Below are 27,660 nucleotides of genomic sequence, written 5' to 3' on the forward strand. Positions count from 1 at the left end.
GTGGTTGCTTTAATAGTATTTACCTTTGTCATTATCAGGAATTTCTACTCTGCTTTCAAAGTTGGGTTACAATTGGGTCCATCCAAAATCTTGTTCTAGTGTTTTCCGTTAGGATATGGCCTGTCCTTCTTGTCTGATATGGAGCTGAGGTGTTTAGAGAACGATCATAAGTTATTCCTTCTATGTCTTTTGATCAGCTTTTTAAAATCCCGATGCCTAGACTGCACTTTATACCGTCTTAAGTAAATCAGAATGTATGGGGTGGGAGCTGTGGGCATCAGTATTTTTTTTAAAGATTGCAATGTGCAGCAAGGTTTAGAAACCACTGGCTTTACTTACTAGTCAAGCTTAGAGGGTCTTCCCCTTGGTATTTATTTACTTCTCAGGAGTAATTAGATGACCTTATAACAGCGATTTTCAACTTGTATCATCTCAGGGCACACATGAACTAATTACTAAAATTCTGCAGCATAACAAAAATAAAATTTTTTTTTTTCTGATCTGACAAAAAAAAAAAAAAAAGGTATAATTTTGATTCATTCACACTGGATGGCTGTTGTTGTTTTGGCTGTTGTCACTTTTTTTTATTTGACAGTCTAAGGAAAAGGAGGTCAGTGGCCCTGACTAAATAGTCAGGTAGTGCGTGTTTTAAAGATTCTTGTAGCACATCAATGTGCCGCAGCACAATGGTTGAAAATTGCTGCCTTATAATAATAACGCATGTCAGTTACTTGAAAAAAAGATGTGATATATATAAGATAATACCATTATCATTATTATCAGTATTATTTAGACAATAAAGAAGCCATTCTGTGGTAAAATGTACATAATATAAAACTTAACATTTTAACTACTTAAGTGTACATTTGAGTGGCATTAGGTAGATGCAGTGCTTGTTACTGCCATTACATTACTATCATTACCATCTCCAGACCTTTTTTCATCTTCTGATCTCCAGACCCATTACACAGTAACTCCCTTCCCTGCAGCCCCTGGCAACCACCATTCTACTTTCTGTCTCTATCAATTTGACTATTCCTGGTACCTTCTATGACTGACATTTCAGTTAGAATCATGTCTTCAAGGTTCATTCATGTCATAGCATGTGTCAGAATTTCCTTCCTTTTTTAGGCTGAATAATATTCCATTGCGTGTAGTTTATTCATTCATTCGTTGATGGGTACTTGAATTGCTTCCACCTTTTGTCCATCATGAATCATGCTGTTCTCATCATGGGTGTGAAAGAAGCCAATTTTAAGTGATAAATTAATGGTCTGTTCTCACTCTGTAAGATGCTTATCTGAATAAATTGCTTGTTCTTTATGGGTAGATTATAATTGTAGTTCACCAGATGAGAGAGTACCTGTCCCTGATGGCTGGTCTATCTTTTACAAAATATAGCAAAAATTAGATACTATTTCCTATGCTTTCTAGATTTTCTCAAAAGTGGTAGTAGAATTGTTTTATTGAATCAGCTCTCTCACCGAGGCTGTGGATCCATCCCACAGAGGCTGTGATCTACAAACATAGTGACAAAAGTCTCTCTTTGTCTAGAATGAAATAAGGGATCATGCTATATAGTTTAGTTTAACTCTAAAATGCCACTAGGACAGAATTGTAAATTTCAAAACCAACCAAAAAGACTCTTTAGTCATGTTATGACTAATTAGCCCTGGCTGGTGTGGCTCAGTGGATTGAGCACTGATCTGCAAACCAAAAGGCCCCCAATTCAATTCCCAGTCAGGGCACATGCCTGGGTTGCAGGCCAGGTCCCAATTTGGGGGTGTGCGAGAGGCAACATATTGATATATCTCTCGCACATCGATGTTTCTCTCCCTCTCTTCCCCCACTCTAAAAAAATAAATAAATAAAATCTTCCTAAAAATGAAGTTGTGAACTAATTAGATTGAATCTAGAAGCCTTATTAGCATCCTTTTATTTCTCTCTGTGTTACTCAGATAAGCCGTTTAGTCTACTTTACATGTCCTTAGCTTATGAGTTACAGAACCTTGTACCTGAGCTGAAAGCTTACTTTTTTACTTATTTCTATTCTCAATGAACCACTCTTAGCCTCTTGACCTCTGTGAAGTATATGCCTTTTTTTTTTTTTTTACAAACGGTTCAGACAGATATTTTTATAAGAGATCAGCTATGTTAGTCAATATGTGAAAAATTTTGGGGGTCATGCAGCTTTGAAAAAATAGTGATTATTTTAAAATTGTATTTCTTTTATTTTGAAAAAGATTTTATTTATTTATTTTTAAAGAAAGGGGAAGGGAGAGAGATATATCTATTAGTTGCCTCTCAACTGGGGACCTGACCTGCAACCCAGGCATGTGCCCTGATTGGGAATCTAACCAGCGACCCTTTGGTTTGCAGGCCAGCATTCAATCCACTGAGCCACACGAGCCAGCACTGACATTGTGTTTCTGAGGGCATTGCTTTTACATATTCCCACAATCCAACCACCTGTTCTTATAGCATCAAATAAATGAATTGTCATGTGTATTTTTCACCTGATCCCTTTGACACTTTTCCTTAATTTTTCACTTATAATAAAAGGCATCTTAAATGAAAAACAGCTTGGCCACATCACAGAAGGGATAGAAACTTTAAACTTTGTTGGTCTCTTTGGGTTAACAAATGGGCTTTAGAGGTATAGGAATGCCCTAAAATTGAGAATCTGATGAGATAATGATTTTAGAAACATAAGTAACTTGTTCCTTTGTCTGAAGACTTGCCTATCAAATTCTACAGTCTAAGAGGCCAAGATTGAGTAAAGAAACTTTACTCTTTTCTAGATCTTCACCTGCTTGTGGATGTGGCCTGCAAGCAAGAGCACTTTCCAAAGGAGGAAGAATTACAAGAGTGAGGAATGGATGACATATGTGACATTCCAGCTGTAGCTGGAAGCCGACTGGCCATGCACATGACACACTGTTGGGATTTTTTCAGTTCTGTTAAGGAAAAAAATATTTTTGTTTCATTAATTGAGAATTTTGTTAATTGAAAATTTGGAATTTGGTATCTACTACAGCTGTTCAGTTCAGATTATTTACCTTGACAAACTACTAAACATCTAGCAGCCTTTTTTTCCCTCTGCTGTCCAGATCCCTTTCAAATGAAAATTCCTGGACTTTTGTTACAGTCAAGAGGCATCTAAAAACTGCTGCATTTATGATACTAGAAAATAATCTGTGTGTGTGTGTGTGCACATGCGTGTGCTGATTTATCATCTTGCCACTCTCAAATTGTGGTCAGCACGACTCCAGTGGGGACTTTGGTCTTTCTGTTTCAAGTCACAGTGTGATTCCTTTAGAGAAGATTGTGTGAGAAACAAAGCCATGTAAGGTTACTGAGATCACAGGTCTAAATGGTTCAGAAATTCTAGGGAAGAAACTCTTCTGTTTCAAGAGCAAGGCATCCGGACTTGGATCATCCATCACACTTAACAGCTTCTAATTATTTTATGTTAATGGGAGTGTTCTTCTATTGTCATATCTTTCTTTAATTTTAATGATACATTATTATAAATGATAGGTTTTGTTAATATATCACTTTTTAAATATCTTCTAAAGAAATGTATTTAACTCGTTTAATATATTTATAAATGCTGGTAGATTTAAAAGTTTTAAAACTTTATATTTTTATTACTGTTGTAGAATAGGAGGATAAAGGAGGCATGTGTAATATTTTTACTTTGAAATGTACAATGTGTGAACAAAAACATTAAGAGATTTAAACGTGCTTTATTATTTTAGTTTTTACATTCAGGAAGTGTAAATTCTTGCCTACATCAGCTATTGTGTGCAAATATGGGGATAAACTGATCAGTAGTCATTTAACAGAAGCTTTACCTCCAATATTTTTAATAGTCTATGTCTGGTTTAAGCTTCTGAGAGAATTTTGGATAGTGGGATAGACTATAACATTTTTATCTTATCCCCTCTCTAGGATTCTAAATTTGAGTAGTGGGATTGTGGGACTGGTTTTTAGGAGAGGTATCTTGGTTGCTCACTTTCTGTGGTTGATCTCTTACTTGCTCATCAAAGGACAGCAAGAAAATTTCTGATTTAAAGTCTTTTAAATTGGCTAGAACTTCCTTATTGGATTCTGCTTTAGTTTTCCTAACATGCACTACAGAAACAAAAGGAAAGCCTAGAAATATGAAAGTAATTAAAAAGAAAAGGCACTAAGTGTTATAAGTTCTATGTTAGCTTTGTGGCTATAACAATTCATTAAATTGCGTTGTGCCTTTCCAATGATGTCAAACCCTAGAAGTGTTACAGAGACAGTAGTTTTCTGACAAAGGATGAGCTCTGTATTGGTGACTCAGTTTAGATATGGAAGTAGGTTCTGAAAAGTGACCTGTTTGGTCCATCTGATTCTACTAGTTGATGTCCATGTGATGGGCATTTATTCATCTTTATTAGCAAGGTTTTAAAAATGAACAGATTATCAGGACTCCTACATCTTTTAGCCAGACTATGTCTTTTGGCAGAGTATATGAAGAGGTGACCCAATTTCCAAATGAAGGAACTTGGCTTTTTCTCTGTCATGTTGAAAAGCTTATATACCGTGGTGATACTTCTTTCTGTAAATATGCCTTTCTTGGCTTTGTATATGTTGAAAGAGGTAATATATTTTGAGGAACATGTGTTAAGTAGGAACCTTGACATGAATTTGGTTTCAGTGGTTTTAAGGCTTAATTAACTAAATGCCTTTATCAGCTTTCCAAACTATATATATATATATATATATATATATATATATATATATATATATATATATATGGATACAACAGACCAAGAAGCTAGATCTGCTATACTCACATGCCTGCTGCCTACCAACTAAAGCTATCATCACTGACTTGGGTAAATGGAAAAAGATAAAATAAAATCTTTGTGTGACTTAGTCAGTTGGGTCTGACGCATACTAGCAAGGTTCCTGACTAGCACTGCAGTATTTCAGCACCTTAAGCGTGATAAATTTTAATCTGTCAACAATAAAGTAAGCATTTCAACTTGATTTTGTTGTCTTGCTTGTTTTTACTGTTTAATTGGTGATTATTAGATACCTCAGTCATTATGACTATTAATCATAACAGTAAAGTTCAAAAGAGAATGTACTCTGTTTTTCAAATAACTGATTTTTAAAGAAAATATGTCCTGGCTTTTTTATTTTTTCATTTGCAGTTGAATAGAGATTGAATTTTTTAAATACCGTTAACAATAAGGACAATTCTTGGACATATTTATAGAAATCTAGTTTTTGGGTAGAGGATGAATTGTCTTCAGTAACTTTTTAGTTAATCCAGATGTGAAAGTAAACACTGAAGGATGGTTGTCTTCTGTGTAAGAGTAGGTGGCAGATGTCAGGGAGGTGGGCGTTTCATCACCACAGTGATGGCATCTTTATGACATCTCTGTGGAAGTTGTGGTATACAAGCCCTGAGGGATAACCCCAAAGTTTTAAAGCCAGGGAATAATATTTCTTGCTTGTCAATTCTAGTGACCTAAACAAATACACAGTGCTGCTTGGTTTGAACCTTAGTATCTCAGGGTACCCAGGTTCATGAGATCTATTACCAGCATTCCCAGATCTTGGAGTTTCCTTAAGAGAGGGCAACCACATTCATATTTTTTCCCTTTCTTTTAACTAAATGTGTATATTAACTCTTAGGTTTGGTTTTATTAATTCCTTTGAAAGATTCAAGGAGGGATAAGTGAGGCAAAGTCCATTAGTAGCTTACTTTTCTTTACTTTAAATATTATTGCATATATCATATATAATAATGTATATTTTACATTATTTATACTGTGCTATTATATGGCATGCATAAAATAAAAATATAAAACCATAGCAGATTTTTTAAATTCTCTCCAAAAGAATTAGATATATCTCTTCTTTTTAGAAAGGAGCTACAAAAGGTCTATGCTTACATTATCTTCTTCATGTCTAAGCAATAAGAAAAAGTGCTAAGTTAAGAATTTACATTAGAATTTACCTCTCTACTCAAGGTTAGTTATTAGGCCTAAAATGTCAAAATTATCCCCATAAACCTTCTTTAGGGAAAAAATGCTCAAGGTGAATAGACTACTCATATTTTTTTTCTTTTAGAGGCATTATGTCATTTAATCTTTATGACAAACCTACAATGCAATTATTATCCACATTTTGCAAATGATCAGTTTGTATAATTCACTTGTACAATTAAAAAAATCCTTACCACAATTTAAAGAAGCACATAACAAATCTTAGCCATTTTTTAAGTGTACAGTTCAGTAGTGTTAACCACATTCACATCATTGTACATTTGTACAATTTGGAAAGATTATTGGCAGCAGGTCAAAAAATATCTAGCGACAGTTAATTATAATCTGGTAAATTTGAAAATTCAAATTTTAGAAACATTAGAAATGCATTATTTTTAATGCCAAAGTTACCGGAGGGGTTAGTTCATGAATGCAGTAATCAGCCAAAAGTTAGTTTTCTTTTGCCTGCATTCTTCTCACTAGGCGTATATATGTTACCCCTTTGCTCATATTTACGACATAGACTTGCCTGCAGTCTTACATTGAGGACATAGGTCTGGGCCATAGTATTATTTCACCTCCGACATCAACCTGATCTAAAAGTTCCACAGAGGCTCAGTTTAGAAAAGAGTTATTAAATTTAAGTTAGGAAGAGCTGAAGAGAAACTACGCATAAAATAGTAGACATAAGAACAATAAATCAGTAAGTATTACAGCACAGGATCCCTTTATTCTGGCTTTGTGCCATTTATAGACACTAAAACCCGGAAAGAGCGGAAATTTCTTTGAACTTATATTTGCAAAACCCTGTATCTGTTCATCTTCTGGGTTTCCTTTTTGTAATTTTTTTTCCTGTCTCCTTATTTCCTCATACCACCCTGCTCTTAGGTGCAAAATCAGCTTAGATATCTGTATGAGTGGCCCTGATTTACATACGGTAGCTTGCTTACCCAGAGAAAGGAATTGAGGATTGAATCGGATGCAATTTGGCTGTGGCTCAATAGAGGGAGTAGAGGAGCTGAGAGAAGAGAGCAAAAGAACGTGTCTGGCTAAGTGTGCGCGCCGGAGAGCCAGCCAGGAGGAGGAGGGGCAGGATGGGGGGTGGTTGCCTTTCGCTGCTCCACCCTCACTTTGTGTCAGCAGGTAGAGAGCGTGATTGCAGTCTCTGGGGAGGGAGGCCGAGCTAGAACACCAATTACAAACCACAGGCTTCCTCCTCTAGGGAGGTGATCCAGAATTGTCTTTCTGGAAGGGAAGCACTCGAATCCTTCCGAACTTTCCAAGTCCATCCATGATTCAGAGATATTGCCTTCTCCCTCTGGGATTTTCTGTGTTCCTGGTAGTGAATTGGTGCTTTGCTTCTTTTCTCTTTCAAGATTTGATCATTTTATATGCTGTTCGGGGAGAAAAAGAGCTTTTGTTAGAAAGGCGGTTTCAGAAATGACTTTGGATTCTCTATAAATGTTTTTAGAGTTCTTGGGGACAGTAGCTCTAACCCTGGAGTAAGTTTTTGCCTTTGACCTGCATGGATTATTTTTTCAGGCTTCGGAATTTCTCGGCACCTACCTGCAGTGTGGGGCACTTGGTTTGGTTGCAGAGTAAGAAGGTGGAAGAATGAGCTGTACTTGGTTAAACAGTTGAAATCCTTTTTGAGCAGGATCTATAAAAGCATAATTGAATTTGTTTCACCCCCGTGGATTCCAGTGGGCCCGACAGCGCAACAGGTTTGCAGATTTCTTTTGAAATTCTTTTTTTTCTCCCTCTGCCTCAGCAACTAAGAAAGAATCTGTATAACAGGTTCATGTTCAATTGCTTGGCTTTTCAGCACTTATTCTGAAGACTTTATAAGATTTTTAAAATTTCACCTCTGAACACAGTGGGCTTTGTGGTTGAAGTGCATTTATATTTACTTAAGGGTGCACATTTAAAAATTTTTAAAATAATATTTTGTACAAAGACCCAAATTCTCAAATGTGCCTAGAAATAGCACAGATCTACCCTACTCAGGCTTTTTACTTTTTCAGAGTATTCTGCTTAGAGCCTGTAGACTAATCACCTCCCTACTCCCCCTATCTTTTATACCCACCCCCTCAAGGAATTTGAAAACGTGTTAGGAATAGTCTTTTGTTTTACTTATGAACCTAGAAAATTACAGATTATAAAATCGGGATAATAAAGTAGTTTCCAAAAGCATCTCATGGGAAACCAAAGTGCTTGGCATTCTCAAGCAGGAGAATAAAAGCTGGAACTCCTAAGAGAGAAAGAGAAGTAAAGATAGAAATATGGCTTTTAACTGGGAAAAATAATTGGAAAGCGAACCTTTTCAAATATTCTTCTAATCTGAAAGTTGGAAAAGGTTGTGATACTCAGGATTATCCTGTAATATGTGAAGACATAAATTACCACCTAATTTACAGGCAAATTTAGGTAGAACATAAGACAACTATAGTGTATTTTAAGTTCATGAAAAATATTATAAATCCAGTGGGCCTAGAACTTTGGCCACGTTGAAATACAGTTTAATGTGTTAACTTTTATGAATACATCTTGTAGCATCTTTGGACATCTCTCAAGGTGTGACCTGAAATGCTGTTCTCTCCCCTTCCCCATTTAAAAGAGAAATTCTCCTATGATCTTTAGCCTTTACCATTGACAAATTTGGTGGCTTAAAAAGGACCATCTCTTCATTTTCTGAGCTGGAGTTTTTTACTCTCACCTTCAATTCATGGCCTTAGTTGTTTACTTTGCCTTGTTTTGTTCATTAACATTGGGTTTAGTGGCTCGACAACTTGATGCATATGGAAGACCCGCACCAAGTGATCTGACATAATAAAAATTCAGGATGTGACATTCAACCTCAAGCAAAGTTGGAAATTCCAAAGAGAATTGGTGATATCTTTATTAAAAATAGTGAAGATGGGAGAAAATGACATACCTGCAGCAGAAGTGGGCTGAAAACTCCCTCTTCCCCGCCAGCTCAGGAATGCTACCTGTTCTTGGGAATATACATTAGAGAAAGGAAGGGCCAGAACTATGACTTGGGTTTCTGAAACTGAAGCGTAAATTCTTTCTTCCTTCATTTGTCTGGATCCGAGAACCTGCATTTGGCATTTGCTAGTGGAAGCAGTATGTATGGCCGAAGTGCATTGCTGCAGCTGGTAGCATGAGTGGCGGCCACCAGCTGCAGCTGGCTGCCCTCTGGCCCTGGCTGCTGATGGCTACCCTGCAGGCAGGCTTCGGACGCACAGGACTGGTACTGGCAGCAGCGGTGGAGTCTGAAAGATCAGCAGAGCAGAAAGCTATTATCAGAGTGATCCCCTTGAAAATGGACCCTACAGGAAAACTGAATCTCACTTTGGAAGGTGTGTTTGCTGGTGTTGCTGAAATAACTCCAGCAGAAGGAAAGTTAATGCAGGTAAGGATACCTTTATTATATTTCACTTTCCATCTGCTTGAAATATGGCTTTCTTTTGTCTCCCAAACCAAACACTGTATTCAAGGGTTTCTGTTGCTTACCTTTTTATTTGTTCCGTCTTTGAGGGATATTGCCTCACTGACATTCTAAGGAAATTCTTATTTTATACTCGAGAAGAAACATATAAATCCTACATTGGAGAAGATCCTCTGCTTATTTTTAGTTCTGATAATTACATTATATTTTAGATACACATAGTAAGACCTTTCTTTGCAAGTGATACACTCTGGATTTAATGTTTTGATAGATGAAATATATAGGTTTGTATTTAATTGAGGACTGTTTAAATTTGAAGTGAGGACGAAGGTGGTTGATTTTAATGGTCAGCAGCACCCTGAAAGTCTAGAATGCCCTTGGAGCATATTGGATCCCTGTGTCACTTTTAAAATGCTGTCAAGCTTGAATGCTGCAGCTGGCTTAATCCCACATGTGGCACCCTACTGCTAACCCCAAAATGGAGAGGGCTGGATTACAAAAGGGACACAAAGTGTAAACTTGCCTCCTGATCGCTTTAGCATTGTCTGTACATAATTTTATTATTTTCAAAACATTTTAATTTAACTTTTTTTTTTTTTATTGACCCACAAAGTTTTTCAGACACAGTTTTTCAGGCTTTCAGGCTGTGAGTTTTGCCTCTAACTCATCCATAGCCTAGTCTGGATTTATGAACTGCCGAGGCCCATAGCCTCTCACAGGTGACACGCTCATCTCCCGTGGTGAAGACAGGGCCTAGAGGGCTGTATCTTTTAAATGTGGCCTTCCAGTGTCGTACTCCATAAAATTACATTGCTTATTGATTACATTTTATTTTATGAAAGGATACTTCTTGCTGTTTCTCTTGGACACAGGTTAAAATGTTATTACATAGGATTTGTTTCTGCATCCAAGCTCAGATTTCTATTTTATGATATGAACAGAACCAAAGTATTATATGAATTTTAATTCTGGTCTCTTCTGAGAAAGAAGGTGAGAGTTGTTAACAGCTTATAGAACTCCCTTTTCCAAACATGGATTTTACATTTATGATTTAGTGGTTCTTCATGATTATTTTTTAGGCAAATTTTGAATCTGGGATAAGTGAAGTGGAAGAATTGGGTGAAATGGAAGGCCCTGCTATTTAGAAAAATAAACGAGGAAAGAGAATGTATCTGGAAAAAATGGCATAAGAATTTTTGGATTAGAGTCTAATTATTTTATTTGAACTCCAGGATCATGTTAGGAATATTTAAAAGTTGAAGCATATATCATTTTGAATACAACAGTTGGAAAGGAAACTTTCTTTTTGACCTTGTCTAGTTAGTATCCTGAACCATGAGATATGTGCTTCATTTTTTTACCCTTAGCTATTTTACTTTCTTTTTGACCTTGTCTAGTTAGTATCCTGAACCATGAGATATGTGCTTCATTTTTTTACCCTCAGCTATTTTACTATAGAACCATATTTTGATCCCTGAGGTCTGGGAGCTGCACTAAGCTTTGGGTCTTATTAATGTTCTGTGGCAGCAGCATGTTCAGTGGGTTAAATGACATACTGAATAAAATAATGTCCTTTTTATTTTAAATTTTCCTCTCTGTCATAAAGCTCTATATAAAGCACCTGTATTCACAGAGGAAAAAGTATATAAGAAGAACTAGCTGGCATTCTCTTTGCCATTTATTATTTTGTCAATCTTTATCCTGTCTTTTCTTATTCTGTCCTTTTCTTCACTCTGGTAAAATTTGCTAATTTTTTTTAAACTGCTGCTGTTGAGCATTTAAGTGTTGTTTCTTTACTGTGAGAAGAGGCAATTTCATTGTATCTATTAGCAAGGCCTTTCAGGCTTTACAGAAGTTTGTGTTGTTGGCAATCTTCCGTCTTTCTTTACCTTGTCTGTCCACGTAAGCATCTTCTAGGTCATTAATAAATTTGTAAACTAGCCTAGTATTAACCCCTGGAGACTTTCAGTATTGTTCCTGGCTTATTGTCTGTTAATCAATTCTTAGTCCACAATAATTACTAAATTTTCCTTATAGTCTTTTGTGAGACAATTATGTTTTAAAAAACATCCTTTTGAACGATTAGCATCAGTTCTTCTTTATCCACTATTTGATTAACTCTTTCAAAGAACTCTAGGTGTTGGGTTTTACACACCTAGAATCCATGCTGTTCATTCCTTATCAGATTGTACTGCAGCTCAGGTTTACTCAACTGTGGTTAACCAAGCCTTCCATTTAACAGGAGTTCTGTTTGTATCTCCTAGAGTTGTGCTTTGCTGCACATTAGCTTTCTTAGTGTATAGCTGTCCCCTGGTGTCACAAATCTAAAAGGCTCTTCTCTGTTGGCTTTGAGGAATTTTGGACAATTCTATGTATCCTTCTACTTATGGATGAATTATTCTACCTGCCTGTTAAGTTTGATTGTCTCCAAGGGTGCAGTCAGGTCTTTGTAAAACTGGGGGTGCTATGGATTGGGAAATGGAAAGATATGAAAACAGTGATAAAAAAAAAAAAAATCCTTATTGTGGTCTCTGGAATTTCCAGAGAGTTTCGGAAAATCTAACATTCTGCTCAATTAATTCAAGGTATGTACAATTTCATAAGGAACAAATTAAGTAGATTTTTACTTGTGTTACAATTTTAATTTTTCTTAGACAAAGAGAGACATCCCTTGACAGTGTTTAATAGTAAAATGGACCGTAGAATTGTCTCTAAAATAACTGTGCTGGTCTCCTCCTCATTAGATGGCTGTATATACAGGGACATTGACGTCCGGTCCTTGGTGAATTTTTGTCGCGAGTCTTATACCTCACTCTTTGTGCTTAGGTTCCTTTTCACCAACAGTAATACCCATTTTACAAGATAAGTTTAAACTTTTAAATTGTAATATTCTTTTTAGAGTTCAAGAAGAAAGTCGAAATAGAAGAGGAAATGTAGCCTTTGCTATATTCTTCCATTTCTATACTCCCTATCTTAGCCCTGACCAAATGATGTTATTTTTCTTTCTTTTCTGCCCAAGAGCTGCTTCTTTGCATCACCAATATCATTACACATCCCCATGCGTGTTTGCCATTGTCTTCAAAGTGTCTACTTCTTAGGTTTGCTCTGCGTTTGCCACAATCTTTGTCTCTTTCTTTCTTCTGATTTCCATCTACATTTTTGTCTTACGTTTCCACTTAATATTTATATTTAGGATAATCTTCCTTCCACTGCCATGCTGACCAGTTATTTTCCTAACTAGCCATCAAAAATCCATGTCGGAAAATATTTTTAACTCTGTGTAGTGCTGAATGTTAACTAAACTTGTTGTGTAGTTATTTCACAATGTATGCATATATCAAATCATGTTGTACACTTAAAACTAATACGATGTTATATGTCAATATATCTCAATTAAAAAAGAGAGACAGAGAGAGAAAGCAGGAGACCAAAAAAAAATTCCATTTCAAGGAAACTTTCCAGATTCCTCACTACTTGGCCGGTGACTGATAGAGAGGACTAAATAATAGTGATGATAACTTCTTACAATCTTTATTTTTCATTTGAATACATTCTTCTCCTGGTTTATAATATTGTAGGTGGGAAATGTGCTGGAGCTTAGGTATTGTCTAATTATCCAGTTTTCTAGTTTCTTTACCTCTTTTCAGTGTTTGTCTATATTATTTCTAGTAACATGGTTGCTACCACTTCTAAAAATGATCACAGTTTTTCTTTCTTAATATTTTTTCCTTATTCATAAATATTACTAATTAGAGGGACAACTCAATCTCTTCTCAAAGCAAAAGAGCTAGAGGATCTTAATGTAGCGTGAGAGAGGTCACCAATTCAACTGTTACACTTTTCCTGCTCAGCTGGTTGTCCTGGATTGTCTTAGACTTCAGGATAAAGTGATGATCAAGATGAGAATGTACTGCCCTGAGGCTTCAGACCTACAGTGGGAGCTGTGGTAAGGTTAGCATTCAGGCAACAGCAGTGAACACCTCCTGGACAATCCCCACTGCCAATGGCTCTGCTTGCCCCTTAACTTGCCCATTAGTCAGCACCTTGGTATCTCATCTTTGTGTTTTTACTTTATTTGTTGCCAGGTCCTGAAATGAATTATCTGGGGAGGGAGAGAAAAATTTATTATAAAGTTTTGGACAAAACCAGAGAGATAATGCTATATAGCAAAACTGGAGTTGACAAGTGACTAAACTGTGTAACTCAAGGGACTGACTTTGATTTCTGACTCTGCCACTAAGTAGCTGGGTGATTTGGGATAAAATGGTTTTTGCCTTTTTAGAAGGTTTTAGGTTTCGTATCTGTAAAAGTGAGGATTGAAACACAATAATGTGTCACAAACTTGTGCTGTGAACTTTACACATATTAGCTCATTCAGTCTTCATAATAACTTCATGAAAGAAGTGCAGTACTTTTATTTTTCACATTTTACAGATAAGGAAACTGGAACTTAAACTGTAGGTATCTGCCAAGGTCATTACCATAGCTAGTAGGTTGCATAGTTGGAACTTGAACTCTAGACCCTATGCTTTTCTAGCTCTAAAATTCTATACATCTAAGAATGCCATAGATGAACAGAACATCGGTATAGACTTTGTATAAATGATTAGTTCCTTTCTAAATAGAAATGAAGGATAATAATGAGTATTATTCTCTGAGATTGATCCAGAGAACACAATATCCTACCAGTTTCCAGTAACCTCTGCATTTCTTCTGTTCTCTCATTTGTAAAGATATTTGTGAAGCAGAATGTTTATTTACTCAATATCTCCCTTTTAATGTAACAATTTTCATTGTCTTTCTCTTCATCTTGTAACAGCCTGTAGTAAATTATCTAACATAGGAATCTGCCATAAACTTTGAAACAACATGCATTTAACTGTCGTTACTCAAGTTAGAGTTCCTTAGAAGCAGAGATTTCAAAGATTTTTGCATTGAGGCTAGCCTTTTAAATAAGTATTAATATTCAAGGTACAGTCAACTCTCAGTTATTAATGTTAATGGAGGTAGGTGCAGATAATCCAATTAATTTATAATTGACTTTGGAACATAGTCAGAAGTCCCCATCAGACATAATTCCTCTGTGTGCACAATCCCAGGCGCTTGCCTCCTGCCAAGCCAGCTCAGAGCCTTCTGACGGGGCTGTGTTGTTAGAAGCCTGGCACCCAGGGGAGAGAAGAAAGCTGCAGGGTATTTATAATGATAACTTTTCAAGTTAAGAAGATATCGCTTTTATAAACACTCATCAAACACATCTGTATATATAATAGCTTCATACTTCATGTGGATTCCAACAAAAATTTTATATGTTCAAATTTGTAAATCTCTGTGGTCAGTAGGAGGTAATGAATGAGCTATGCCCTGGTTACTGTCCCAATTAGTCTATTTAGTGTTCAGTTAGCTGAGTCTGGGGGTAGGCATTTCATTGGTTTTTGTAGTAAAGTGTGTGTGTATGGTAACTTCCTTTATCTAAAAGTTAGCCATAGTTTACTTTTTATTGAGTATTAAGGATATTCCTGGAGCTTATGGTTAGGTTGGTCTTTAACAGGTTTTGTCTTTATATTTTACGACTGGAAAGTGTTTTTTGGAACTTGTTTTGTTTTTCTCTATTATTCCCTTCAAATTGCTAAGTACGGTAGAGGAAAAAGATGTATCAATGACCAATGTACCACTATAGATGTTCTGTCAGGAGCCAGAATTGGTAACAGAGTATCATTAGAGAAGAACGTGATAATGATGTCCCACTGAATTTACGTATTTTCTTCCAAGAACCTTAAAATGGTTCACTAATATGTGCAAGCCAGATAAAAAGAGGTGATATTTCATTTTCCAGAAAATAAAATGTAGTGGGGAAAAGAAAGCAAGTAAATTACTCAAGAACAAGCTTGCACAGAGATGGACCCAATCTGCTTTGTACGAAATAGTCAAATAATCCAATTTTTAAGGTATCCAAGGATGTGGGTTTCTCAGGGATCAATTCTACTGAGTGAGAATCCTAAAAAGCTAAAATATTGTCAACGGCTGAGATACCCTCTATTTGAATCTATGCTGCTTAATGTGATAAATTCCGTCAAAAAAACTATTGGTGAAGCAGTTTACCAGCTTTCTGTCTCAGAAAGCTCTATGAGCTAATGCTCTGACCAGCATTTATTGTTCATCTGAGAAATGCAATCAAAGTGAATGCGGAAGTCTTCACAGTGGGCTGTATGGCTCTTCAGGGTCTGGCCCAGCACCCTCACCTTCTCTCTCCTCTGACCTCCTTGCTGTCCTTCAATTAAACCAGGCATGCTTCCACCCCAAGGCCTTTCCCCTCACTAGTCCCACTTATACCCCAGCTATTTTCTCCTCTTAGTCTTTCAAATGTCACCCTCAAGTGTCCAATATACCTTCTCAGTGAGGCTTGCCTAGACTATCGATTTCGAAGGCCTCTTCCTCTTCCCCCCTGAGTTCCTATTCTCCTTCCCCGCTTTATTTTTCTTTATAAACTTACTGCCGTGTGACCTACTGTAATGTTTCACTTCTGTAGCTGTCTGTCTCCCCTCATAGATTATGAACTCGGTGAAAACAGGGGGTTTTGTCTCTTTAGTTCAGAGCTGTGTTCTTGGGAATAGTGCCTTAGTATATACGTAGAGCCTTAGACATAGTAGGTGCCCAATATTTATTGAATGAATATAAGGGACATTATGGTGGTGTGGACTCTGATTGCCGGGAAATGAGGATGAAACCGATTTGTTTATCTCATCGTATTTTAAGTAGACTCTGAGGTCGGTCACTTTGAGTGCTTTGGGTTTGCTCTCGCAGGCTGTCCCTCTGCTCCTCTGTCTTACTGGCAGTGCCTTCTAACTCAATCTTTTCATTTTACAGAGGAAGAAGCAGACTCAGAGATACTCATGGTTTGCCAGTCAAAGAACTGCCAATCTGCCACATCTTACTGGCCAGTATTTTCAGTAATCCTTATTTATTTATTTTAAATTGTTTTGGGTCATTGCAGCGAGATTAAAAAGCAGATGTTGGCAGATATTTTCCCCTGAATGTTCCATTAAGAAGATATTATAGACTGCCATAGGGTCTCTTTCCTCTTTGGTTCCTAGACAATTAGAAGGCATATGTTAAAAACAAGTGAACAAACAAAAAATACCTTGCTGCAACTTCGCATTACTGTACGTGGTACCTATGTCACTTATTCTGCCACAGAATCACTGCGCGGCAATAGAGGCTCCTAGGAAGCATAGACTGGGAATCTTACTGACGGTGGGGGTTGCACTGGATTGCCTCGATATCTTATAATGTGGACCTCCTACCGTGTACCCGATGCTGTGGCAGGTCCTATAGGAACACAAAGAACAGCACCCTTGCCTAGCCCAACTGAGCAGATTCAACTGAAACGGCAGAAGGCAGTATTTGCTGGATGGGAATTGAGGGACGCAGGCATAGGCACATTGGAGTGCTGATTTTCGTTTTCTCAGGCGTCGTTTAAATGACTTCGGGAATTCTGTCTCTAGATGTCTCCTATGACTGAAGAAAAAACAAAAAATATAAACTTCTAATGCAGGCAACTTAAAGCTAGAAGACAACTAAACCAAACAGTCATATCTTCTAATTTTCTCTGTTATCAGTTAAATATAGGTTATAATAATGCCTATATAAATATACCTGTATGTACACTACTCATCTGTAGTGTTTTGTTTAGAAGTCCAAATAACTAAACCCCATGGCTTTCTTTTTAACTTGCAAACTCACTGTCTAAAATGTGCAAGAAGTTCCCGTTAAATTGTAGTAAAATTAAAAAGGAAAGTTGAGCTGTAAATAGAATTCAACATATTGGGAGTTCTTTTTGAATTGATAATCTCACAGGCTCACTTTTAATTCTTCACAAACTGCATAAGGAAGAAATAAATAGTAAGACTGTAGAGTGTGAAGAGTATATGAATATCATCTTGATTCAGCAAAATTTGTTTTTAATACCAAGATTTGTAAAAATTACTGACTTTAGTCATTAGTTCCTATTATTCCCATTCTCTGAAATTTGTTGATTTTGGTACTATATGAGGGATACAGAGACCAATTCAAGAAGAATGTATAAATATGTACTATGACATTAGATTACTTTCTCTAAAGTTTGTGAACTGTATGGTATGCATTATATATATTTTTATTATCATTAGAGATTATATGGAATTTAGTTGTCCCCTTTGGGTATATGAAGAGTTCATAGGTGCTTCATGCTCATTCAAAAAGCAAAAGCAGCCCTGACAGGTGTGGCTCGGTTGGTTAGGCATCGTCCTGCAAAGTGAAAGGTCACTGGTTCAATTCCTGGTCAGGGCACATGCCTGAGTTGCTGGTTCAGTCCCTGGTCAGGACATGTGCAAGAGGCACCCAATCGATGTTTCTCTCCCACTCTTTCTCCCTCCCTTCCTTTCTCTCTATAAATAAATAAATAAATAAATTTTTTTAAAGTAAAAACAAGTCACTTAACCTTTCATATGTAGGGATAGAGTTGGTAGAGTAACTAAATAATCTTTAAGGTCCTTTCCAGCTTTAAACATTTATTTGTTTATTTAAATATTTTAATTTTAGGTGTTTATTTTTATTAGTTTTTACTTTTTATTGAATTTATTGGGTGACATTGGTTAATAAAATTATATAGGTTCAGGTGTACAGTTCTATAATGCATCGTTTGTATATTGGATTGTGTGTCCCCTACCCCAGCAGCTCTAAACATTTAGAGTTTATGCTCAGTCTAGAAGTAGACTTAGTATACTAAAGGGACATGCAACTTGCTTATTTATTTCTTTTCCCTGAGATAAAATTTGTTTGGTAGTTGGTACAAAAGGCTCTGACGAAATTACTTAAAGTCGAAAAAAGGTTGGTAGCAAAACTAAGGACTCAACCATACTCCTCTTCCTCTGGTCCTTTACTGTCTTTAAATTCAGTTAACATATGAAAAGGAGCTTTTCTCTGGCGCTTTGTATCTTAAAAATCTGTTGTGGATTGAGGGCCCTTCTTCCCAATGCTTCAAGGACTTCCCGTGGCTAAACCGTGCTTCAATCACAAACCTACATCTAAGAGAATCTGAATCTCTGGAAAGAACTCTAGCAATAGAAGGAGGAGGATGCGTCTGACCCTAAAATACTTTGTGGGGTTGGATTTTTAGAGATAAGCTGAATAATTACTGTACTATAAATAAGATTTGAGAACAGCTGGTAGATGTGTGAGGCAGAGGGGGATAGAGTTCTAGCATGTAAGCATCTGGAGGCACCTGGGAGGAGTGAGAATGGGGCCATCTGATTAGGAACTATGCCTTGTTATTAAATCGTGACTTTCTGCATTGTGTGTCCCCAGAGATGGAAAACTGCTGGCAAAAAAAAAAAAGAGAGAGAGAGAGAGAAAGGAGGGCTGCTGTTCTTGCTTGCTGAGGGCCGTACAGTAGACACAAAAGCGTCTTCTTAGAGGCCTGCAGCAGAGGCAGCTTGTACAGGCAGGCCCTGTCCTCTCAAAGACTGGGAATCAGATTCTTTCCCCAGGGGGTTTCCAACTAGTTTGCACTTCAGAAAAATTTTTTCTTTCTCCTGCTATTTACGCCCTGCAAAGAATTTTCTTCCAGCCAAAGAAATTGTTTTATAATCACAGATTCTTGTCCTTAGTTGTTGGACATCAAAGAAAGTTTGGAGGAGACTGGGGGATTATGTGAGTGCCTAGAATTTATTTTGAATGCAAACTTGCAACATTAGCAAGTCCTCTAAAGAATATACTCATCTCAGAGCTGGGAGAGAGCCTAATATAACTAAATCTCTGCTCTTCCTTGGTTGGATATACCCCGAAGATACAACTGAGTTGAGTAGTTCTATCTGGACTTCTGTATGTTTGGTTCTCAAGGTTCTTACTGAAAGAGGTACCCTTCCTCTACCTGCTCTTTTACAACCTGATATTGGGAAACATCAAATTCTATGGATAAGCTTGAAACAACAACAAAAACACCTTTTTTATCCTTCAGCTCTTCAATTGTTGGTTGGGGATTTCGGGTTTCTCCCAGGGCTGTTGATGATATCACTGAGGTTGGGAGCCACATTCCTTGCATACCCTACTGTCTCTGAGGTGTTGATGATGTCATTTTCACCCACAAAGGAAAACCTCAGCACCCTGAGGGCTTGAATTTAGGTCTTGGCAGGTAAATGAAGGAGGAACTTACTTTTGGATTTAAACTGATTGACTCAGGCATAAAAAGGCACAACCATGTTAAGTACTAGCTTCACAGCCTCATCTCTGGGGCCTGAATAGACCATTTGTCATTTCGTGAGGATTAAGACTGTAATTTTAAGAAATTATTTACTGGGTAAGAACAATGATTCATTCAATATTTTGGTTCTTGCACTTTGGGACGTTTATAGGACATTGTTCTCAGAGATTATGGCTCCTTCTTAAATATCCTTCTCAGAATCCATAAATTTTTCCAAGCTTTTCTGGAACCCGTTTAGAGATTATCTAACTTTCCTTCCTCGAGCAGATTAACAAGAACAAAAGCAAGAATTAGGAAAAATAAAGTGATGGACAGATCAGATGCAGGCAGAATTATGCCCTGGGCAAAGTACATTCTTGTTATTTTAATCTTGGCTCTGTGATTATGAACAGAAGAAAGTATTTGCTCTAGAAGACTTCCAATCTCTTCCTAGCCCTTCATCGCAACCACAAAGTAGTGGTTGGAAATAGAATTCCAAGAACACCAAAAATGCTCATAATTTCCAACAGTGGCAGCTACAGCGCCCCACAAAGATTCTTTGAGCACTCTTCCTCAGAGCCTTCTTGTGGTGGTTAGGAGCCTGCATCGTTAACACAAAGGCTTGCTCTGAAGATGAAGCTGGTAAAAATGACAGTTGTCTATCTTTGCCACCAGCCACAACCCTTTATATTTCTACTCTGTTCTGAACTAACATGCTCTAGCCTTGTTATAGACAGTCTCTCCCATGGAATCATCAACTGCCCAAGTCTCACAAAGTTTTAAACGCACTGGTTTGTACTAGGAAGTATGTCAGGACGTGTGGATTAGGCAGGATTTGCCAAAGGTTTTTATTGCACTCAGCAATGCTCACTTGCCTGTGTTGCTCCTATGCAGGTAGGAGATTATAGTTTGGGAAGTTGTTTTACATTAAGAATTTATGTGTAAATTTCACTGAAATGGCAGTGTTCCTTTAGTTTATATAGGGGAATAGGGAGGGAATTGAACTCTTAAGGGAAGAGCCCAACCTGCAACTGACCTTTCATTTTTGTAATCTTATTTCTCCTGGGTTGTTGTATGCTTGAACCCAATTAGTGTTATTATGTGAAATGCCCTAGTTTTTCAAGTAATATCAATCTTCAAGGCATGGAACAGGATTTGGCATTTTGTTTCCATTTTTATTGTTTTGTTTCTAAAGAGGAGTTTGAGCGGGAGCCTGTCTGGCAGGATTCTATACCTCTACCCAACCACCTGTCCTGACAAAGAAAATGGAATCAAAAGTCAAGTTCTTTATGACTGCACCTGCCTTGTAAGTAGTGCCAGAAGATCTGATTTTCTCCTGTAGCCAAACTCGACCCAGAGACTATCCAGTACTTGGCGCCTACGCAGTGGGTGCACACACACCGACACTTGGTTGTCCCAATTCCAGGACGACAGCGCTAGCTCTCTCATTGAGTGCTGAGGTCATTTTTGCATTGCATTCAATGGTTGTTTTGCTGTTTAATCAAATGCAAGAGATGTAAATTTCTGGTTCACTTGGTTTTCAAGATTTTTGTGAGGACTTTAATGATAATGAATCATTTGGTAATTTATTATTTGGAAATTGCCTTCTGCATTTATGCATCTCGTGAACACAAAGGAGAGTATGATCCTATCCAAAAGAGACCAGAAGTGTTATCTCCGAAGTCAGAACACCAAGCAGCATTTCCAGGTGTGAGAAGCCACCATTTGTCCCCGCTTCTTTTTTCCTTTTCTCAGCAATGTAAGTTACCCTATTGGCCACCAGTGGAATATTCTCTGATTAAGCAATTGTTTCAGAGGCAATCTAACTTCCTTGATGAGGACTGTTTTCCTTTGGAATTATCAGAGTGTTTCTTGGGTTCCCTTAGGGTAGAATTACTTCATTATCTTCTAACTTTATGTATAACTGGAGGCCTTCTGGCCTAAGAACATAATTTCTATCACCAGTCAGATAATTGAAGATAATGTGCCCATCAAATAGTGCTCTTTGCACAGTATCCACATATAATGATATAATATGATAATGAGGCATAAAGGGCATTCTAAAATGAGTTGCAACATCCTACAGTCAAAAGAGCTCTCAGTAGTCTTGTGTTTTAATGTCAACTCTGATCCTTCTTAGCTTTATGACCTTAAGGAATATTGCTTAACCTCTTTGAGCCTGTGTCCTCATGAGTAAAATGGGGCTAATAATAATAAATAATCTGCCTACGTGAAGTGAAATAATGTATGAAAATTGTCTTTGAAAGTTGCAAATGTAAGGTTTTATTATTATCAATAATAATTAGACTTGAGATCTTTCTTTAAAAAAAAAAAAGGATTTTATTTATTTATTTTTAGAGAGGTGGAAGGGAAGGAGAAGGAGAGGGAGAGAAACATCCAGGTGTGAGAGAAACACGTTCCCTGACCAGGGGACCAAGCCCGCAACCCAGACCTGTGTGCCCTGACCAGGAATCAAACCCTTCTCTGTGTGGTATGATGCCCAACCGAGTCACACTGGTCAGGGCTCGAACTCTTTCTTACTTATCTAATTACTGTAAGAAATACTAAGATTGAAGGTTATTTGATTTGGGTCCAGTAAACTTATATGGATTCCCTGTGGCATTATCCTAAAATAACTAGGTAAGACTACTTGCATTTTTATCATAACTAAAAAGACAAAGCTTCAATTCAAAGTTTTGTGGGCCAAAGGACTAATTAAATGTTACCATCATGTGGTAACAGGTAGCCTTAGTGCATAGGTCCTAGGGTGGGAACTTAGGTTCTGTTACTGCCTTGCTTGTGCCAGGGAGGATTACTTGCCCTCCCTGGGTCTTTGTGCAGGGGTTCTACGTTAATAAGCCCATTCTCTCTCTCCCGTGATCACTGGCACAATACAAAGCAGCTATTTTCTAAGTTTTTACTTCTCAAGACTCAGAGGGATCCTAGAGCTGTATTGCGTATCACTCCTACATTTTCCCTGTTTGAAATTTCAGAGTATTCTGTTAATTGCTGTGACCCTGAAAGAATTGCTCAGAACGCTGAAGCTTCACCTTCCTGTCCACTTCGCAGCCCTTTTCTAAGGGCTCGGAGGAAGGGAGTTCAGGACTGTGACGGCAAATAACTTACCAGTTCATTATACTCGCGCCATGCTGGTCCCAACTTGTAGTTCTTTGTAGCTCAGCAGATAAGGTTCTATAGCCTACCTGGAAATTATCCCACAAGTCCTGGAGACTCCCAGTTCCCCATCTGAGAAATATTGCCTCAAAATGAGACTAAGCGGGTTCAGTCATAACACCCACGAAATATTTGTGGCCCAGACATCATTTTGAGGTAAAGATCATCCTCTGAGCCATTTCAGAGACTAATGTTCTGCAGTATGGAAAATCTGTTTTCCATACTCTTATCTTTAGCAATTTGAAGTCTCCCCCCAAATAGGTAATGGGATAAAGGTAATTACGGGTTTTCTCATCTACTTACCTATTCCCTGTTATGATTAAACACACAGAGCTTATGGCTCTTTCAGAAACAAACTCAGTTACCATTATTATCCTTTCAACACTTGTGTGGTATCATAATCCATTTCAATCATAGTGTGACGTAGCATAGTGAGAGTCAGCAGACAAGCGTGTAAAGGGGAAGATGGAGGGGTGCAAATGTCTTCCCTGCTGTTGGTTCTGAGGAAGCTTCCTCCCTCTGTGATGGTACTGCTTGAGGAAAACTGTTTTCTTCCCAAGGCCTAATAAAGATCAGTGAGAGGTATCTGCAAAGCATTTGAAGCTCTTTGAAATAAAGGCATGGATAAATACTCAGTATCACCGTTATTACCATTAAAAGGAAAACCCAGCATGTGATGTTTTGGGTCACTTCCAACAGCCTTGTTTGATGTTCCTGGTTCCTTTTTTGACTTTTACCTCTTGATACCTTCATACATCTATTAAGACTGTTGGACAAAGTTTTGAGATCCTAAGCAATAGGGTGTTAAGAATGAATGACTGCCAGCCTCCATTTTCATGGGTGGAATATCTGAAAATGGTTTAAAGTAAATAGTTCTGTCTTTGAATACCTTGTTCAAATTTGGCAATCTTGGTGGCACAGTTAATTTAATATCTGATCATTTGGGTTTTAATTTCCAATTGCTCATACACACATATTTTTCCCCTGTAATTTTCCAGTTGAGTTTGTTTCTTTTCAGTCCCCATCCCAATTTATGTATCTCTACACAGAGATTAAAACTCCTAACCCTAGCTTTCACCACATAAGTGTAAAGTTGGAGAAAAAAATCTGAAAATTTCCATCAGAACTGAAGGAGCTCAACAGATTCTATAGGAAATTGAAGAAAAGGATGGTGTATAGCCTGCCAACTACTAATACAAAATTATTTAAAATTAACATCATGCAAAAGCAACCACCTTGAGACTACTAGGGTAATACATTATATATACTTATAAACAATATATATACACATATAATATGTTATTCATATTATGTAGATCACTAATATGGAATGTAAAATATATGTATATATTCTAAATACTTATTTTTCAAACTTTTATGGTAAGCAGCTTCCTCTAAGCAAACCTTGGAGCAGCGTCTGAAAATAGCTGCCTTTGGAGACTCTGAAGCCAGATTAATTACCTGGCCTTTGAAATTTCACCTGTTGAGAAAATGGTCACATACAAAATGGATAACCTTAGGACAGTTTCCCTCTCTGTATTTTTTTTCCCCTGAAGCCTCCTCTTGCACTCAAAATTTTAGTAAATTTCACTTAGCAGAAAACAATCAAGTCTAATTTCTTCACAAACTGGTGTCTTTCTGGTTCAGCTTTGTTTCAAATTATCATTTTGGAGCTGAGTTTCTTCTCTTCCCTGTTAAGTTCTGCTCACTTATCTCTCTTCAGTTTTGTTGGCTATCTTTCTCCTTAAGAATTTTAAGCTACATAATGGTCCTTCTGTTTCTTTTTTCTCATTTTCATTTTGGGGTCATTAAAACATCGGTGCCCACTGTCAAAGTAAATGTCTCCTCTCACTATGGAAATTTATCACTTTTGTGTCTTTCATATGATGTTGGTCTAATTTAGGTTGGGCCTGTTCCCTTCTATGCCATGTACTGCACCAGGTTCACTATATGTGTTCAATAAATGTCTTAAAATAACCATTATTTTGTTGAATCAGTGGGTGTGTTGCTGCTATTGTTCATCTGGTGACGGTTTTCTACAGACTATATTACAGGCAAGTGCATGCCAGGTTACATGCTGACAGCTGCATCTTTCTATCAGAAAAAAGATCCTTTTTTCCTCCCTATCAAATGAAAGCTTAGATTTTAAAGAAAATTAACAAAATACAGAAAATTAAAAAGAACTGAAATCACAGCATCTGTGGTTTTCTCTATCCTTAATGGTAAGGCAAACTCCCAGAGGATTTTATTGTAATACGTTTTTGAAATGTTTATAGTCATCTCTCTGCAGTTTGTTTAGAAATTAGTTTCTAAGCAGCGGTTCCTGCATCATCTAGAAAACCTTTAGGTGGAGAAACTACATTTCTTTTTTTGTTTGTTTGTTTTTTTGTTTAACACTTGATCTTCATGGTGAAGGACTAAGTTATATGATCTTCCTTCCAAAAGAATGTTTCTCAGATTTTTGTATTTCATAGCTTTCTGATTTCATTGCCATGATAGATTTACTTATCAGGGAACGATGACTGTTCCTAGGAGTTCCAGTGTATATAATAATAAACTGTCTCTTATGAAGAAGAAATAACTTCATAGCTACTGCTATGATAGTAGGTTTGGACCTTACATGGATCCACACCTCTGAAATAATTGAGTCATGTGTATGTTTACAACTAGGGAGTTTACCATTACATTGTGTTTCCTCTTACTGACAATTCCCTTTCCGTAATCTTTGGATAGGTAGGTCATGCTATGGCAGACCATTTGGCTGCCTCAAAGCCATTACTTTATATTTTCCCCCAAAGGAATTTCAGATCCTGTTTAATATTTGCTAGTTTTGTTAGGTACTAAGGCAGAGAGGTTGTAGTGGTAATCTCGTGAAGAAGGAAATCAGGGTTTCTTATCTATTTTCCATATATTGTCAATCTGTGCAAGCAAACTGATTATATGGAAAACTGATAAGGAACTTTTGTTTTCCTCTTGATATACTTGCCTGCACAGCACCAAACCCCACTTTGGAGAACCCTGTGGTAGAGTTTCGGTTCCCTAGATAAGGTAGAATATCTGTAAAATAGCTAAACCATTGTACCTCCATAGATTTTCACAACCCTGAAGGTGAGAGTAGTTGAGAGAATGAAAGAGGGCTATTCTCCCCTCCCCCAAGAGTCCTAAAGTTCAAAGACACAGCTGCTGTTCCAATGGGGCCGGTGCATCTGGACGAGTCCAGGCACCGCAGAGGTAACAATTGCACTATAGCCTTCCTGTTGTTATTCTCTCAAGTATTCATCTAGGTGGCCCTTGCCCTTCCCTGTGAATCATCTCAAGTCCACCTCTCCTTTTGTTGGCCTGCTTTGAACTTCTTGTGTATTAATCTCTTGTACAAAGTAAGGGCTCTAAGCAGTGGATAGGGCATAAGTACTCCAGGTGCACTCTCTCACCCACACTACATGAGGTGGATTGTTGAACCGTCCTGTTTCTGCAATACTGTCACCCTCTAAGTTCTTGCTCACTCGATTTCTTCTGACTCCCTAATAACTTTCTAAATTATTTCTCTCCACCTGTACACTATTCAGTGCATTACTTTTCTTCATTCTATCTGATATCAAGTCATTGATAACCACCTGTATAGAGAAGCTGAAGATGTTCTCTTCCCTCTTTGAGGCTACTTTCTAGAAGAATGTGGGACCAAATTCTAAGGGATTATTGAGAATTTCTTCATAATATTCACCATCAACTGATAGAATATACTTTTATAGTTTTACCTCTCAAGCTCACCACTGACTTATGTTCTTTCTACAATTTCAGTGCAACCAAGATTTTGATTTGTATTCTAAGAATCAAACTGAATGCTAATCTTTTCCCAGGAGAAAAGAGTATCCCCAGTAGATGTGAGTCTAGAGAATGTTGGAAGTGCTTCTATGAAGCAACTTAACAATATCCAATTGTGTTTCTATTCAAAGCACAGTGCAAGTAAATGCACAGGAGCTGTGGTCTGTTGTAGAAAATACAGAACATTACAATAAATCTCAGAAATCCAATCAACCAGTTTCCTGACCTACACTGTCATCAAAAGGATGATGTCACAATGTAGGTCAGGAAGACAGTCTGCAGAATAGTCTTTTAACATGAAGGCCTAGCTCCCACCAGCTGCTCCCTCATAGCAACGTCACCCAGCAAGTTAGGACAGGAGAATAAAACCACCATGTCCAATTAATGCTGCCAAGGAAATTCAAGGAAACAGTGCCGTGGTGATTATATATTCATATATGGATAAAGTAGGATGAACTACAGCCACTGTCCCCAAATTTCCTTGAGAGAGCCTTTTTGTAATAAGTTATATCTGGTCTTCAACATCAGGCAATATGTGGTATATGGAAATTGAAAAAGCCACATAACTCCTTAGATTTTGAAGACAGGCGTTCCCCTTTGAGAGTGTTACAGTAACGATAATAGTTTTGGAGTAAACGTCCAATTATCTTACCTATTGACTTCAGATTTATAGGTCTTAGTTGTAGGAACTGCCTTTTATTCCACTTTTAAATGTAGTCAGAGGCCAATAGTAAACACTTCTATCTTCTTTTGTAGTCCATAAGTTAACATATAATTGAATAATAACTCAGTTCCCCCTGGTGGAGTGCTCTTTAAATATTTGCTGCCCCCAGAAATCTTTTCTGGCATTATTGTGGTGTCTGTTTTTCTGTCGTAAGCTAGCCGGTTTCCCATTACATCTCATGAGTAATATTCATATGTATTTGTGTGAAAAGAGTTTTCAGTAATGCTCAAACCAATGC

At 37.4% G+C, this 27,660-nt stretch overlaps 2 protein-coding genes across 3 annotated transcripts in view; both read left to right on the plus strand.

Moving 5' to 3' along the window:
- HSF5 (heat shock transcription factor 5) overlaps positions 1-2,872 on the plus strand; it is a 46,965-nt gene extending 44,093 nt beyond the window's left edge. Inside the window, exon 6 of the mRNA XM_090257303.1 lies at positions 2,802-2,872. Coding sequence (XP_090113429.1) covers positions 2,802-2,872 — 71 coding nt within the window. The remainder of the gene's footprint in view (positions 1-2,801) is intronic.
- Positions 2,873-7,183: 4,311 nt separating this feature from the next.
- The window catches only part of RNF43 (ring finger protein 43), a 57,180-nt gene continuing 36,703 nt past the window's right edge, over positions 7,184-27,660 (plus strand). Inside the window, exons 1-2 of one of the 2 annotated variants that reach the window (XM_090257438.1) lie at positions 7,184-7,759; positions 8,813-9,450. In XM_090257438.1, coding sequence (XP_090113564.1) covers positions 9,199-9,450 — 252 coding nt within the window. In that variant the 5' untranslated portion in view covers positions 7,184-7,759; positions 8,813-9,198. Of the gene's footprint in view, positions 7,760-7,999; positions 9,451-27,660 lie in introns of those variants that run through there. The other variant, XM_090257437.1, reaches the window with a different exon arrangement.

This window comes from Furipterus horrens, unplaced genomic scaffold (genome assembly GCF_987537825.1).
Source record: "Furipterus horrens unplaced genomic scaffold, mFurHor1.1.pri manual_scaffold_11, whole genome shotgun sequence".
In the NCBI taxonomy this organism is placed as follows: Eukaryota; Metazoa; Chordata; class Mammalia; order Chiroptera; family Furipteridae; genus Furipterus; species Furipterus horrens.